At 31.5% G+C, this 18,339-nt stretch overlaps 2 protein-coding genes and 1 long non-coding RNA gene across 3 annotated transcripts; 1 reads left to right on the top strand and 2 right to left on the bottom strand.

Moving 5' to 3' along the window:
- Positions 1 to 2,660: 2,660 nt before the first annotated feature.
- On the bottom strand, positions 2,661 to 6,402 carry LOC125823604 (phenylalanine ammonia-lyase-like). Its single transcript, XM_049502952.1, has 2 exons — positions 5,865 to 6,402; positions 2,661 to 4,625 (listed from the first exon to the last, which is right to left on the bottom strand). The coding sequence occupies exons 1-2, from the start codon at positions 6,281 to 6,283 to the stop codon at positions 2,876 to 2,878; spliced, it is 2,169 nt and encodes a 722-aa protein (XP_049358909.1). The 5' UTR covers positions 6,284 to 6,402; the 3' UTR covers positions 2,661 to 2,875.
- On the top strand, positions 4,091 to 15,026 carry LOC125823848 (uncharacterized). Its single transcript, XR_007442741.1, has 2 exons — positions 4,091 to 4,347; positions 14,906 to 15,026. It is a non-coding gene; the product is annotated as an uncharacterized LOC125823848 (long non-coding RNA).
- On the bottom strand, positions 13,247 to 16,160 carry LOC125823613 (phenylalanine ammonia-lyase). The gene is made up of 2 exons (XM_049502959.1): positions 15,637 to 16,160; positions 13,247 to 15,183 (listed from the first exon to the last, which is right to left on the bottom strand). Exons 1-2 carry the CDS (start codon positions 16,044 to 16,046, stop codon positions 13,434 to 13,436), a joined length of 2,160 nt encoding a protein of 719 aa, XP_049358916.1. The 5' UTR covers positions 16,047 to 16,160; the 3' UTR covers positions 13,247 to 13,433.
- Positions 16,161 to 18,339: the final 2,179 nt, after the last annotated feature.

The raw sequence follows: 18,339 nt of genomic DNA, 5'->3' as shown, positions 1-18,339 counted from the left end.
TAATAATGTATGATATGATATATGATTTTTAGTACCTAATAAAAAAATATTATCATTAATATTTTGATAAGATATCTCATTATTCAATTTAAGCTTCATATATATATATATATATATATATATTTATTGAATTGAGCTAATAAATGGGTAGCTTGAATGCATAAAATGATCAACAAAACCATCAATGGATGAGGTGCAACAAATGGGGCTAATCCTTCCTTAATCAGAAGTCTTAGATTTGAGGATTGAGTATAGAAAAATCCTTGATAGGAAGAGCTTTCCCCAAATGAAGCCCTATGCGATGCGAATTCAAAATAGTGGGGCTCCAATGCGGATATCGAACACTGGGCGGGGGAAAATGATCTATCACCTCATCATCAATCAAGTCAAAAAGTGTAAATGATTCTTCAATGTATTTATATCTAGATTAAAGGAATGAGTTATTTACCACATTTTTTCCAAGAGCCTTCAACTATGGTATAACTATATATATATATTTTGGATAGGTTGGTTATGTTCCCTTAACTATGGTGTTATTTTCGAACTTCCCATAATTTAATTACTTTAAAAAGTCATGTAAAAAAGAGTGTGACCTAATAGTCGATGAACTTGGAAGAAAGATCATGACAAATTCTTGGAATATTGTGAGTTGATCAAACATCACTAGTTACTTCATTGTAAATTGAGAACTATGAGCCATAGGCGTTCATATGTAAGCTTTGCTCTATTTCTTTCACTCTTCTAGTGTGTCAAGAAATGTATATATACCATACTATATTTTCAGTTAATGTAATGTGTATAACTCTCCAATCATCGTGATTTCTCTTTGAACTGGTGGTTTGCTTATATAGACTTGGACAATACTCTCCTCATAAGCTAGTTGACTTTTAGGGTTGAGTTAGACTGAGAATCATTTTTTTTACATGGTATCATAGTTAGACTTTACTTGATGTTGGGTCCCCGTGTTACATTGTCCATCCTCCCGTGTTATATGGTTTTGGAAAATCCTCATGGAAGGCATTCCTAAAGATCAGCACATTGATGCTGAAATTAAACTAAGTGGCAAAGTGGAACTCCTCAAGTAACTGTGAGAACACAGTTGCTGTTCAAAGATATTGAAAGTAGAGAAGAATGGAAGGACTTATCCAAGTAATATATCTCTACTTGGTGAACTAAAAATGCGGATTAATCCTTCTTTTGTAAGAGGATTGCTGTAGAACGAACCACCCCACGTATCTTTGATTATAACAAAGATAAATAACATCTCAAGCTCTCTTACTTTCGGAGTTTTGGGCTAAAATCATCTCTAAATTATGGGCTAAACATAAGATACATCCTCGTATTATATACCTCACTGAACAAAAACATCCCTGTACTAATAGTTTTACATTTGTGATATTATGTGCATGCAGGTCCTATCTCTGAAGCCTCGCATTTTACAATTGAAGTACACCACGGTGGATCATTTGTGTGTACTCCGATAAGAAGTTGCATATATAGGTGAAGAAGTCCAAGACTTCCAGTATAAATATAAATATCTCTGTGCTTCTTGAACATGACATTTTCATGATTATAGCAGTACTAAGTCTCACCTGTCATTCTTTTTGAAACAAACTAAACAAGAACGAGTGCTATAATATTACGAGGAGGAGAATAAGCTAAACAAACTAAACAAGAACACGTGTCCTCCTCAGTGTTTGATCATACACTTGGACCAAACCTTGACAAGTCTTGTTAGATTGACAGAATGTTCCGCTAATGACACTTGAAAAAACAGCTTCCAAGGTCTCATTACTTCGATGAATCACTCTAGTCTTAATTGTTTTAGTCCAATAAATTTGCCAGGCAAAGTCAGTCTACATGTTGCACTTATAAACTACACTTTGTTCTTTCTTGAATTGAAACTTGGTTTAAGCACAAATTTCTGATGATCACTTCTGTATATCTAGTTATGAACAAAAGACACCATTTTAACCCTGAAATATTTGAAATCCCCAAGGTATCTCCGTTCGTACACCACAACTCTCATTTCTAAATAAGAGTAATGACAGCAAGCTTCATGGTCTGGTATGCTACTGACTCTGTTGCAACCAGTTTGAGGGGAAAAAACTTATGCACACTCGATGTTTACAGCTGGTTGAAAGTGTCTTAATTGCATATGTGAAGGAAACCTGATATTTGTTACACATTCAACTATTAGTACCCAATACCCATTGTCAGTTTCAAACTCAAATGAAGGAGGAGGGTTGCGATAAGTTGCGTATAACTTGTCAATTCATAGTGAATCCTCCTAATACAGAATGTTGGTGATATGAGTTGAGCTTAAATAGAAAAGTAAGGACTCATATAGCTTATCTCAACTTGTTTCGGCGGTTCTACTCTGCAATAAAGGAGAAAAGTTGAGGTAGATTGGAGAGCCAGCGTAAAACTTGTCAATTCATGATCGATCTTTCTTACCTAGAAAGATGATGACATGAGCTGAGCTGGACATGTTATAACAAGCATATCCAAGAAAAAAACAATACCAAATCCAAGAGGATCTTTTTCACAGTTACTTCCTTTTTGTTGTTTCTGAAAACTGATGGAAGTTTACTTGTGAGTCCCTGCAATTGTTAGTGCTTTGAATAAAACAAGAAGAGCAACTTGATTGAACAGAAGAATTGAATAGACACAAGCACACTGTCACTTTTCATTTAAGTTTTTTACTGAAAAGAGACATATTCATATTTAAGAGAGTTTAAACACTCTCTCAAGTTAACCAAAAAAGACGTAAGTTCACAACATGTTATGATAGTAATTCACCATAGAGTAAAAAAAGAATCTGAAAAATAGCACTAGACAAGCATTAACAACTGGTCCTTTATCTGGCAAACATTTAGCAGATTGGAAGAGGAGCACCATTCCAGCTCTGGAGACACTCCAACAATGGATCAATAATCTGTCCATTGCACATTGCTGTGAACACCTTGTCAATCTCCTCACCGGGCGATCGAACTTTTTCACCTGTCAACAGTTCTGATCCAAGTTCTTGTCTCACCAACCTGTACAATGGATATGATCTGCATTCTGTGATCCTGTTAGGAATTGAAGGGTTGCCACTTTCAAGAACAGCTCTTGCACTCTCAACTTCTTTAGGCAACATAGCCTTCAATTCGTCCTCGAAAGCTACAATCTTTTGGAAGATTGAGCTGTTCACATTCTTCTCACTTTCACCATTATTCATTGCATGATCAACAAGGACTTGTCTCAGCTTCTGCATCAAAGGGTAGGTTGAACTGCAGGGATCATCAGCATAGGCAAACACGTATTCCCTGTCCACGACTCGAAGCAATTCCTTCTCGCAGAATCTTGCAGGATGAAGTTCACCATTAGCACCCATTGTCAAAGTTCTCTTAGCTACTTGGCTCACTGTGTTCTTGACAGCATTCCTCAAGTTTTCCTCCAAATGCCTTAAGTCGATAGCTTGGCAAAGCGCCACGAGATAGGTTGATGACATTAGCTTCAAGATGTCAACAGCCTCAGCGGTTTTCCTTGCTGAGATTAAGCCCAATGAATTCACATCTTGGTTGTGTTGCTCAGCACTTTGGACATGGTTAGTCACTGGATTTGCCAAAAATTGAAGTTCCGAGCAGTAAGAAGCCATTGCAATTTCAGCTCCCTTGAGTCCATAGTCCAAGCTTGGATTCCTTCCTGCTGTGAGATTAGATGGCAGCCCATTGTTGTAATAGTCGTTGACAAGTTCCGAAAATTGGGCAAACATCAATTTCCCAATTGATGCAAGGGCCAATCTTGTATTATCCATGGAGACACCAATAGGGGTACCTTGGAAGTTGCCACCATGTAAGGCCTTGTTTCTTGAAACGTCGATCAATGGGTTGTCGTTCACTGAGTTAATCTCCCTCTCAATCATCTTAGTTGCTGCACGGATGACTTCAATTTGAGGGCCAAGCCACTGTGGAGATGTTCGGAGAGCATAACGATCTTGCTTTGGTTTTTGAAGAGGATCCATTTCATGGAGCTTCTGAGCTGCCTTGACATAAGAGCTGCCATCCAAAATGTGTTCCATAATAGCAGCAGCCTCAATCTGACCAGGGTGATGCTTCAACTTGTGTGTCAAATAGTCAGTGAATTCGGGCTTTCCATTCATCACTTCAGCAAAAATCGCCGATAAAACTTCAGACATGACAGCAAGAATGTTGGAATCAAACAGGACCATTGATGCCATACCAGAACCAACTGCTGTACCATTCACAAGTGCAAGTCCTTCTTTAGGCTGCAACTCGAAAAATCCACCACTAACACCAGCCACGCGGAACGCTTCCTCAGCATTAAGTTTCTCACCATTTGGTCCAACAGCCTTGGAGTTAGGCCTGCCAGTGAGCAAACCAGCTATGTAGGAAAGAGGGACAAGATCACCCGAGGCAGTGATTGTGCCACGGAGGGGCAAACATGGGGTGATGTTGCTGTTGATCAACTTAGTAATTGCTTCCAAGATTTCAAATCTAATGCCAGAGTAGCCTTGAAGCAGAGTGTTGATCCTAACAAGCATAGCTGCCCTTGTTGCTGAATGTGGCAAAGTGTGAGATGATTCTGTTCCATTGCCAAAAACTCCAGCATTCAAGAACCTGAAAAAAAATCATAATTCATCAACATCACATTTTTAACTAAAATTCTACTAACATGTGTCATCAAGTAGAGCGTATGATGTCGATGGTCCGAGGAGAAGCACTCAAAGGGCTAGGGGGCCCCATTTCGTATTACCAACCCCAGTGAAACTCCGAATACAGAACAAGATTGTTTGTACACGGACTTACAACTTACAAGTTACAAATAAGGATGAGCACAAATTTGATATAAAATATAATAAAAATTTATTTATAATATTTTTATATGCGACACTATAAAATAGATATCTGACAAGAGATGGCACATGGGAACTAACATTATACCTTAAAAAGTTGAACACTTTTGTCTCTCATTTATTTTTGTGATGAAGACACAAGAGAATATAGTTTTATTTATTATATTCAAAATAAAGATGCTTATTAGAATATTTTTTTTATATATATACAAATTAAGAAAACCAATTTAAAAAAATTACTGAGTACTAACTTTCACATGTACCTCCAAGTTGATAAAAACAAAAATTGAAGGAAATGAAATGACTAAAATCTCCCTTACCTACCACACTAACTTTTCCCAAACCCCACATGCACAAGTCAATTTGATGGTTCAATTTGTACAATTAAATTAATTACTTTCCATAATCCATTTAAAGTTTAATATGATTATTTGAAATCAAATAAATAAATTGCCATATAGCTATTAACTCAAAAATACCAGACCATTAATACCTATATATTCAGAATAGTAATATATCTTTAGATTATAAAGATGCAAGTCATATTTCATTTGTCTGATATAGAAAAGTTTTAATTTTTATACTCCCAACACAGTAAAAGAATATCCACACGTACTATTTGATCACATGAAAAATAAATATAAGTAACACCAAAAATAAGACACCTGTCATGCTATATTGAGAGTATAAAAAGTTTTTTACTCTATCAATATACATAAAGTTAGATGCTATTTTTTCAAGGAACAAATGAGAGTTATAGAAAATCGTTAACTAATAGAGAAAATTCTATAGTCAAAAAGAATTTTATGTTATCAAATCAAATGAAAAATAACACACAAAATACGTAACATGAAAAGTTGTAGTTATCGTAACACTACTATTAGATCACATAAAGAATATCTATAGGTATCATCATAATCATTAATGACATATCAAATATGTATACGAAAAAATATAAAAATTCTTTATGTTATCAAGTGTATATATATAAAAAAAGGTTTACCTAATAAGTTCCTTTTGAAGGGCACCACCATTTTTGGTTCTTCTATGAGATGTTGCACCAAATCCAGTAGTAACACCATAACTATCTGTACCTTTACTCAAACTATCCACAACCCAATCACTACTAGCTTTCACACCAGCCCTTGCACTTTCCGAAAGTTCCACTTTGACCCCATTACTTTTATTATCAGCATTTGCAATGGATGCAACTTGTGCAACTGTCAAAGTTTCACCCCCAAGTTTAACAATTGGCTTTCTAAATTCATCCACCATCTTTTTCACTTCATCCAAATGACTCCCTCTTAAAGATTCAGCAGCCATTTCCCAATTCAATGGATCATCAACATTAATTGATTTCTTGCATAATTCCATGGCTACAACTTCTCCATTAACATGTCCATTTTGTGCAATTGATGCCATTAGATCAAGAAAATGGCTAGAATTGTAATGGAGAAATTTTACTTAGGAGAATTTGGAGAAGAGAAAAAATGGGAATTTTATTTATATAAAAAAATGTTGTGAACTTTGATTAATATTGTTTTTTTTTTTTTGGTTATGGTAGATGGGATATGTGGTGAGTATAAATAGAGAGGAACAAAGGATGGTAGGTAAAGAAAATTATGTGAGAGGGGGTTGTAGGAAATGACCAAAAATGGTGGTTGTTGGAAGATTAATTATGGCCATTGATTTTAATTGTGATTAACGGTTGAGATTTGAGGATGACGTGGGTATTTCATGCAACATGCATATATATTTTTAATATATTGAGAGAAAAAAAAAGATTTTGGGGGTTGGTGGATTTAGGATATGTTTGAAGTTGTTTTTGGGAAAGAAATAAGGGGTTAAATTGTAATTCTATATTCTTTCCTCTTGATGTTGATGGAAGAAATAAAGGAGTATTAACATAGATAAAATTCATAAATGTTAGCATAAGATTTTGCTAATACTAGGTTGAATAGGTTGATTCTGTTCGATTTTAAAGTTTATTGATTTGATTTATCAATTATCAATTTATAGACATGCTAAATTGTTATAGGACTATTAATATAAGATATTGATTTATCAATTTGTATGACTTTTTTTCGTATTTCGTAATTTTTTTTGTCGCGATAAAAAACTCTAAGATATACATACGATTTAAACTAATTTATAGACATCTATTTTAAATGAAAAGGTATGATATATTGCGTAATTAATAGTACGAAAACGTTTACAAATCGAAGTAAATATTATTTTCTCTATTTAAAATCCTATAGTTTATTGTTTGATAGACTTGTTTTTACATTCGTATTACTATTTTCAATACGTGAAAATAATTATCACAGTTGAAAGATAGAAATTAAAAATTTGATATTTCTTTTAGCATGAATGAATTTCAATATAGAAGAATTAATCCACGATAAAAAAAAAGTGAAATTAGCTATGAATATTATTGTAATCAGTTGTTAAATTGCTCATAGCTAACTAAATAAGGGATTAATTTACAAATTAGTAAAAGTTTGGATCTCTCAAATCTAGAGAAGGATTTTGAATATCCACTCTATAACAACCAGAATACTTTTTGTTTTTTCTGTTTTAGCCCCCTTTGTTTTCATAATGTCAATTAGAGTCTTTATTTCACTTTTTACATTTTGCCCCTCTCAATTAAATAAGTTTGACTGAGCAAGGACAAGACAAAAACGCGTCCGCAAAAGGCCAAGGCACCCATTATTTTTATTTTATTATTACTATAAATATCACTTAAATAGTTTTTTTTTAAAAAAATATATATTATTTTTTGTTACAAAGTTTGTAAGAATTTAATAAGTTAATTGTGAAAAGAATTATAATACCACCCATAGGTAGGGTGAAATTTGAGGACGGCAGAGTTATATTTTCGCTTACAATAACTTTAGCGTAGATTTTGTATTATATTAAAAATTTACTATGTAACAATCATAAATAATTGGGAAAAGAATCTGAAAAATACTGTAATTTTGGTCGAAATTATTGTTACGATACCAAATTTTATGGAGGACCTTTTACCCTCTGCACTATTTAATAGTGTATTTTAAAGGTATATATGTGCCCACATGGACACATTACTATTTATAATGATGCAATATTTATAATGTCCACATGGGCACTTATATACCTTTAAAATACACTATTAAATAGTGTATGGGGTAAAAGGTCCTTTCTAAAGTTCGGTATTGTTACAACAATTTCGATCAAAGTTCGGATATATTTCAGACCTTTTTCCCTAAATAATTTAACTATAATTAGTAACTTATTTTTTTAAAATTTAAAAACTATAAACTCAAAATTTTAATATCATATTTTTGTAATCGGGATTCATCTACTTTTAAGTAGAGGTTTCGAGAAATATTTCATTTCCTTAATTGACATACTCGACACAAATTTGGGTTGGTCGAGCCAACAGGTTATGAATATTAGATGTTTAAATAAAAATAAAATAAAAAATTACATGAGTAATTGACTAATATGCTGATTGGACTGATAAAAGTCGTTTATCACAATGGAATTTGACCAATTTATTGAATTTTAGTATATAGTTATTTTACGAATTTCATCACTTTTTAAATGTAAAATTTATCAATCCTCAACCATTCAAGAAAATAATGTCTAAGCAAGCATGTTTTGACGTATTTAATATCATAAATATTCATCATAATTTAATCAGTTTAACTATAATTATCAATCTAACATAATTCTTCTCTCTTAATTATATTTGGATGTGAAACTGATAATTTGAACAAACTCACGCAAATAAAATCGAATTAATTTGCAGCTTTTTTATATTATTTAATAATACTATATAAATCTATAATTAATTTTATTTTAAGTTATAAATAAATATGTTTTTATTAAACTCTTTAATCGATACGAAAGAAATAACTTTATTCATAGTCAATATTAATCCGTCAAAATCCAAATATGAGTCAAAATTAACAACTAACATATAGTACAAACCAAGTGATTTCCATGCTACTGCCATTTCTTCTTGTTTTTTTTTTTTTTTAAAAAAATAATATATTTTACATTTGACATTTTTAATTGGGTAGGAAGGTTGATAGAAATTGATGGCTTTGAATAGGAAAGACGCTTGAAGATAATAAGGTGAGAAAAATTGAAGAAAGTTTCGTTGTGAAGCAAGTGGGTGAACTTTTGTTAGGTTTTGTCCCATATAGATCCATTAAAATTGATTTAAATTATGCTTCAAATTGTATTCATACTTAGTGCACCTATAAGTGAAAGCGAGTTTCCACTTTATTGGATTGGTCAATTTTTTTTTTTTAATTATTTGATTAATTAAAATTTTTGTTATGTATGTCAATTTAAAAGGAAATCAGTTTTTATTTCGTGTTTTTCAAATTTCAAGGCTCAAATGTAAACGTGAAAAAATTTATCCAGTTGCAAGGAGGATCTAAGGGATTGTCAGAGTGTTCACTTAAGCCTGCTCAATAGAAAAATTATATTGTATATATAAGTTTTTTTTATGTATATATTTAGATTTTAAATCGCTTAAAACACAAAATTATAGGTTGAGTCATTGTTTTAGGAGGTTCAAAAATTATCTTGAGGATCCAAGTTTAATTATCATGCACAACATTTTTGTTGTGCGAACCCTTTAGTAAAAATACGACATCCATCAGTATTTGGTTGTATAATTTTTTGGGACATCTGTTTAGTAAATGATCATGCTTTTATTTCTTTTATAACTTATGACCTTTTCTGATTATAATTTAAATATCTCTTTTGAGCAAATTAACAATTCTTTTGAAAAACGTTGGATCACAATTTAAAATTGTGTAAATTTTGTGAATGTTAAACTATAGTCTAATATTTTATTTTTAAAATTGAGCAATAAAGAAACAAATCTTAAACTTGAATCTAACATTGTCCGAAAAAAACTTTTTCAAGAACTATATTTACACGTACTTGCAAAATTTGAATAATTACCCACAAAGAATATACAAAGCTGACTCAATATTGAGATCTTTAATTAATTAAGGATTAATCAATATACTATCATTTAAGGTTAATCAATATAGCATTTAAGAATTGACGCTACATATATTCTCTTTCATTTCAACGTGCCTAATTAAAATTAATTGACCTCAATATATTATTACTATATAAGAAGAGTGAATAAATTCACTCCTCTTTCGACACGTGGCACCAAAAAAAGGAGAGGGTTGAACATAAGTGTGAATGTGAGGGTATTTTGGGTATTTAAAAATACCCTCACATTCACACTTATCTACTAAAAAAAATTACTATATAATATATATAAAATTACTATATAATATATATAATGTATAATATAAGTACTAGATAAGTGTGAAAGTGAGGGTATTTTGGGTATTTAAAAATACCCTCACATTCACACTTATCTACTAAAAAATATATATATAAGTAGTAGATTTAAATATATTTAAAAATAATATAAGTAATACTATACTTAGTATGCTTAAAAATAGTAAAAACTACATAAAAAGTACTACATATCATATTACAATAATTAACAATTATTTGACACTTTCAATTCTATCAATGCCATATAAATTAGGATAAAAAAGGTAACATTTATATTCAAAAATAATCTAAGTAATACTATACATTACAATAATTAATAGCTTAAATATTTAAAAGTTATATAAAAAATTTAATTGACTCTCTAAATTCTATTGCTACCACATAAAATGGATTATATGATAAACATATATTGTTTGAAATTGACGAAAAATAAACTATAAATTACAATAATTAACAAAAAAAATTGTCGGCTCCAAAAAATCTATCAATTAAGAACATATATTGTTTCAAATTGACGAAAAAGAAACTATAAATTACAATAATTAACAAAAAAATTCTCTCGACTCCAACAAATCTATCAATTAATGCCACATAAATTGGGACATGGAAAATAACATATATTCTTTAAAAATTAAGTTCAAAATGTACTATAAAATACAATAATTAACAACTTAATATAGTAAAGAGACATATAAAAAATGGTTAATATTTGAAATTTTGCATGTGCCACATAAATTAGAACAAAGAGAGTAATAAATATTATTTTCAAAATTCTGTAAAAAAAAAGGTACTACAAATCACAATAGCTAACAATTTAAAATATTTTTAGAATCATATAAAAATTTCAATAACTTCTCAAATTTCATAATATATGACATAAGAAGAGGGAATAACCAATATATTTATAAAAAGAAATGACATATAAAATGAAATGGACAGAGTATTAGTTTTTGAAAATGGAAAAGGACAAAACACATATAAAATTAAAAGACATATAAAAAAAAATTGGTTTAACTCTCAAACATAAAAAGTAACATATGTTATTAAAAACTTTAATAAAAAGTACTATAATTTACAATAAATAATAACTTAAAATATCTACAAGACAACAAAAAAAAGACTAATTTTTGTACTGCTTGTGTCACATAAATTAGGATTGGGATGATTTTAAAATTTTAATTGTGGTTATACATTATAAAATAGCCGAAAAATTGAATGATATAATTTTTTTAAAAATAACCGAATGAATCGTCCTATCGATAACCCTAATGTTACTTCTACTCTGTTTATTTTTACTTAAATTTAGAAAGATATGTTTCATTTCTACCCTCAATCTTATCGGTACATTTATTTGCTATTTGAAATTAAAATTAAAAAGACAAATGACAAATAAGTTTTTATATTAGCTCACTTATGAGCAAAATATATTATAACAATCTTTACTAATTTTATAACAATACATAAACTATACTCTCTCCGTCCCATATTAGATGGGCACTTCCAACTTTACACGGTGATTAAGAAATCATTAATACATTGGAAAACTTCACCATTTTACCCTTTGTTTATATTAGTGCACATTGAAATGAGTTACAAAAAATACACATACAATATAGGAATGGTCATATTAATTGTAGGGTAAAATGGAAAAGAATTAATTAATTCTATCCTAATTTAATAAGTGCTCAAATAATATGTTTTTTTTTTTAGTAAGATTCTCATATAATATGGGACGGAGAGACTAACAATATAACTTTATTAATGTTGGGCCCGGGCAGCGCCCGGGCTTTCTTTACTAGTATATATAAAACATCGAATAAAAAATACTACTCATTCACAAATAACAACACTATTTTCTAGTGAATTGGATGGACAAACGTGTCCTCTGTGAGACCATAAAGTCTACCAAGAATTATTTTTTTAGAGTAATAAATACATACTTGACACTACTATCATGGCAGGGTGGTCAATATTATGTTTTAATGACTATGGGTCCGAGTTAATTTACGTGTACTTCAATTATTTTATTGACTATCTATATCTCCATCAGTATAAGCAACAATTGCTCTTTCCGTCCATTTTACTTGTCTACTATACTAAAAATAATTGTCCAACAATACTTGTCCAATTTAGAAAATCATGGGATAATTTACCTTTTCATATTTATTTTATCCTTGCTATTAAATACTATTCAATATCTAATATATTTCTCAAAGCATTAAATCTAATATATTCAAAGGATAATGAAGTAATATTATCCCTATTATTTATTGTTTCTTAAGGTGTGTACAGGGGCGGAGCTACATCCTAGTAAGGGTGGTCAGATGAACACCCTTCGTCGGAAAATTATATCGGGTATATAGGCAAAATAGAGTCTAATATGTGGATATTTATTAATTGAACACTCTTTGAAAAAGCAAAGGCAGATGCTCCAGTGATAGGCACACTCGTTCACCTCATGGAGGTCTGGGGTTCGATTCCCACTAGCTGTATTTATAATACAAATCTCTTTTTAAACAAAAAAACACAGAAAATTTTGTGCAGGTTACTCATCGGTAAAAAAAAAAATGCTTTGTGTATCCACTACGCTAAAAAAAAATGTATCGACTGTTTAAAGGTTGAACACCCTTGGCGAAATTTCTGGCTCCGCCACTGGGTGTGTACCAAGTCAATAGTGAACAACTATTGTTAGACAGAGAGAGCAGTGAATCAAAAAAAATCACCTACTAGTACTTTTGCTTTCGTTATAAATTTTGAGTTTGATACTTGAGAATAGAAAATTTCTTTTATAAAGAGCGGTTTACATCCTCTAATGTGCTTATCCGGAGGATATTATGTTTAAAGTGTTGTGATTTCAAAATATTTAAGTGTTCAATTGACTGTGTAGGAATCGGAATGATAATCAAGTACAAAGATCTCCTTGATCATTCCACCTGAAATTTAACTGTTTGTTCTTAGCAAATATGAAGTAGTCTCACAAACACAAGAAATGAATTATAACGAGTAAAGTAGTAGAATCGAATGAACATATAATTTGGAAATCTTTCAACAGCTTATTTTAAGTCATGTAGAGAATATTCTATATATTCTGATTCTCATAATGGGATAAACTTGGCACCTTAGTTGAGCCAATATTACATACTGTCCAAAAGAAAATTAAATTATATAACTTCACAACATATATATTATGATCTAGTAATTCACTGTAAGGTAAAAAATGAATTTGAAAAATTAACAACATGACAAACATCTAGCAAATTGGAAGAGGAGCACCATTCCAGCTCTTGAGACATTCCAACAATGGATCAATGATTTGTCCATTGCAAAATGCTGTGAATACCTTGTCAATCTCCTCACCAGGCGATCGAACTTTTTCACCTGTCAATAGTTCTGTTCCAACTTCTTTCCTTACAAACCTGTATAATGGATATGATCTGCATTCTGTTATCCTGTTAGGATTTACAGGGTTGCCACTTTCAAGCACAACTCTTGCACTCTCAACTTCTTTAGGCAACACAGCCTTCAATTCGTCCTCGAAAGCTACAATCTTTTGGAAGATTGAGCTGTTCACATTCGACTCACTTTCACCATTCTTCATTGCATGATCAACAAGAACTTGTCTCAGCTTCTGCATCAAAGGGTAGGTGGAGCTGCAGGGGTCATCAGCATAGGTAAACAAGTATTCCCTTTCCACAACTTGTAGCAATTCCTTTTCACAGAATCTTGCTGGATGAAGTTCACCATTAGCACCCATTGTCAAAGTCTTTTTGGCTACTTGGCTTACGGTGTTCTTGACAGCATTCTTCAAGTTCTCCTCCAAATGCCTCAAGTCGATAGCCTGGCAAAGCGCCACGAGATAGGTTGATGACATTAGCTTCAAGATGTCCACAGCCTCAGCAGTTTTCCTTGCTGAGATTAAGCCTAAGGAATTCACATCTTGGTTGTGTTGCTCAGCACTTTGGACATGGTTAGTCACTGGATTTGCCAAGAATTGAAGCTCCGAGCAGTAAGAAGCCATCGCGATTTCAGCTCCTTTGAAACCATAGTCCAAGCTTGGATTCCTTCCTGCTGTGAGATTAGATGGCAATCCATTGTTGTAATAGTCGTTGACAAGCTCCGAAAATTGGGCAAACATCAATTTTCCAATTGATGCAAGGGCCAATCTTGTATTATCCATGGAGACACCAATAGGGGTTCCTTGGAAATTGCCACCATGTAAGGCCTTGTTTCTTGAAACGTCGATCAATGGATTGTCGTTCACTGAGTTGATCTCCCTCTCGATCATTTTAGTTGCAGCACGGATGACTTCAATTTGAGGGCCAAGCCACTGTGGAGATGTTCGGAGAGCATAACGATCTTGCTTTGGTTTTTGAAGAGGATCCATTTCATGGAGCTTCTGAGCTTCCTTGACATAAGAGCTTCCATCCAAAATGTGTTCCATAATAGCAGCAGCCTCAATCTGACCAGGGTGATGCTTCAACTTGTGTGTCAAATAGTCTGTGAATTCGGGCTTTCCGTTCATTACTTCAGCGAAAATCGCTGATAAGACTTCAGACATAACAACAAGAATGTTGGAATCAAACAGGACCATTGATGCCATACCAGAACCAACTGCTGTACCATTCACAAGTGCAAGTCCTTCCTTAGGCTGCAACTCGAAAAATCCACCACTAACACCAGCCACACGGAACGCTTCCTCAGCATTAAGCTTCTCACCATTAGGTCCAACAGCCTTGGAATTAGGCCTGCCAGTGAGCAAACCAGCAATGTATGACAACGGGACAAGATCACCCGAGGCAGTGATCGTACCACGGAGGGGCAAACACGGGGTGATGTTGCTGTTAATCAACTTAGTAATTGCTTCCAAGATTTCAAATCTAATGCCAGAGTAGCCTTGAAGCAGAGTGTTGATCCTAACAAGCATGGCTGCCCTTGTTGCTGAATGTGGCAAAGTGTGAGATGATTCTGTTCCATTTCCAAAAACTCCAGCATTCAAGAACCTGAAGAAAAAAAGTCATAATTCATCAAGATCACATTTTTAGCTGAAATTCGACTAACATGTATCATCAAGTAGAGCGTATGATGTTGATATCACATTGTACATACAAAGTCAAAATTAGTTTTACATATACATACTATAAAACGAAGCATCCATCATTAGAGCACCAACCATATACACACTTAAACGTGTTGTTTTTAATTTGAGATAATGCAATTAATAGAACTTGTTACTTAGCATGCTTTCATCTAATTTAACATCAACTACAATTCAGAATGTTTTAGCTAGTAAACAAGAAAAATAAAAATGTGTTTCATCTTCAAAAGTATTAAAAAAAATTTGTTTCAATAGAGTCTATGATGTCTATGGCCCAAGGTGGACCACTCAAGGTAGTCAATAAGAAAAAATGTAAAAAATTCTTTGCGTTATTAAGTGTATATAAAAAAAAGTTTACCTAATAAGTTCCTTTTGAAGGGCACCACCATTTTTTGTTCTTCTATGAGATGTTGCACCAAATCCAGTAGTAACACCATAACTATCTGTACCTTTACTCATACTATCCATAACCCAATCACTACTAGCTTTCACACCAGCCCTTGCACTTTCAGAAAGTTCCACTTTGACTCCATTACTTTTGTTATCAGCATTTGCAATGGATGCAACTTGTGCAACTGTCAAAGTTTCACCCCCAAGTTTCACAATTGGCTTTCTAAATTCATCCACCATCTTTTTCACTTCATCCAAATGACTCCCTCTTAAAGATTCAGCAGCCATTTCCCAATTCAATGGATCATCAACATTAATTGATTTCTTGCATAATTCCATGGCTACAACTTCTCCATTAACATGTCCATTTTGTGCCATTGGATCAAGAAAATGGTTAGATTTGTAATGGATAAATTTTAGTGAAGGGAAAATGGCTAGAGTTTATTTTTATAAAAAAATGTAGTGAACTTGTAAAACTTTTTTTTTTGGTTATGGTTGATGGAATATGTGGTGAGTATATATATATAGAGGGGAGCTAATGATGGTAGGTAAGCAAAACATGTGAGGGGCTTGCCAAGAAAAGACTAAAATAGTGGTTGTTGGAAGAACAATTATGGCCATTGATTTTAATTATGATTAACGGTTGAGATTTGAGGATGACGTAGGTAATTCATGCAACATGAATAAAATAAAATAAAATAAAATTGGGGGTTGGTGGATTGTTGGGAGAAAATGAGGGGCTAAATTGCAATCTTTACATCTTAATATAGATGTAAATTGTAATAAATAAAGAATTATCTAAAAAATTTAATTTGTCTAAATCATTTTAATTAATGAAGTAGCAAAATTTAAATTCATAAAAGCTAGTATAAGAGCACTTTATGAATTAGAACGCCTTAGTTATGAGTTAGAGTTGTTTATAGTATTATTTTTTGACTGAGCACAAGGATCAAACAAGAACGCCTCCACAAAAGTTCAAGCCCCCCATTTATATTAAACGTGGATTTCTCATTTTAGGTGGAATCTCACTTTAATATATTTAAATAAATAAATACTCCCTCGATCCCTTATGGACACTTTTCATTTTTCGAGAGTCAAACAATTTAAGTTTAACTGGGAATTTACGCATGTAATCTTCAATTTTTTTGAAATGAAATTTATATATTTGTAAACTACGTAAAAATACTATAAATCACAATAATTGACGATTCAAATTTAAAAGATCTATGAAAAATTTATGATCAAAGATAAACTTGTTTAAATCTCGAAGTTCGAAAAGTGTGAGATAATTATAGTTTAAATAAATCCACACAAATAAGATTGAAATAATTTGTGGTATTTCAATATTATTTAATAGTATCACATGAATCTATAAACCAATTTATTATAAGTTACGAAAAAAATATTTAATTCTGAATTTATCCTATATGAAAGAAATATATTTTATTTATATTTTTAGTAGTAGCAAAATATCAATCCGTCAAATATCAAATACAAGTCAAATTTAACAACTAGTAGTATAAATTCAGTCAATTTTTCCTCTTGTTTTTTTTAAAAATAATAATAATTTAAATTTGACTTTTTAAAATAGGCTAGGAAGGTTGATAGAAAATTCATGATTTTGACTAGGCTACACTTGAAGAAATAAGATGAAAATTTATTTATGATGAAGCAAGTGGGTACACTTTTGTTAGGTTTGTCCAATGTAATATCCATTAACTAATTAAAATATGCTTCAAATTGCATGCATACTTGAGTGTTCACCTCCACATTATTAGATTAATTAGTCAAAAAAAGTTTTAATTATTTAGTATTTGATATTTACTAATTTAATTAATTTAGGTTTTTATTGTATAAGATCATTTATGAGTGTAATATCAGTTATTACAAATATTAGACGACAGTTTAATATCTTATCAATTAAAATTTTGAGTTTAATATTATATTAAATGACAATTTTGTAAGAGTTATATATATTTTACACCATTTTTTCAAAATATGGACATAATCTATAGTCACCTACAAAAAGAAGAAGCAATATTTGTGTCTTTATCATACTTAAAATCGAAACATTTGATTAAGCATGTAAGGATCTATTCCAATTTAACATGACCTAAAATGGTCGTTTTATTCGATATATGTGGTCTGCTTGTAAACGTGTTATAATTAACTAATTAAAGTTATTTATTCAATGAATAGTTTGATGTACAAAATATTTTTGTGAGTATTATTAAGAGAAAAATAAATCGCACTAAAAAAAGTATAATATAGATAATCTATTCTAAGACAAATATTAGAGACTTCTATTACAATTTGAATTTGTGATCACTAGATTACACGATGACAACTTTATATATTTGAATATAAATTTAATTACCTAACTCTAGACCTCTATAGTCTATAGTCATATTATATAATTACGTGTCTAAAAGGAGCACACTATTTTCTAATAAGAACTGGATGGACAAACGTGTCCTAGACCAGACCATAAATCCTACCAAGAATATTATTTTAGAGCAATAAATACATACTACTAACATGGCAGGGTGGTTGAAATGATGTTATAATGATTGTGGGCCTAAGTTAATTTGATTATTATTTCATCGGATATCTAATATCTCTTATTAATATAAATCTGGATAACTATGGGCTATATTTACTAAAACTTAGA

The sequence above is a fragment of the Solanum verrucosum genome, unplaced genomic scaffold (genome assembly GCF_900185275.1).
Source record: "Solanum verrucosum unplaced genomic scaffold, falcon-dt-bn FXZP01000125.1, whole genome shotgun sequence".
NCBI lineage: Eukaryota > Viridiplantae > Streptophyta > Magnoliopsida > Solanales > Solanaceae > Solanum > Solanum verrucosum.
This window is presented reverse-complemented; position numbering and strand designations above follow the sequence as displayed.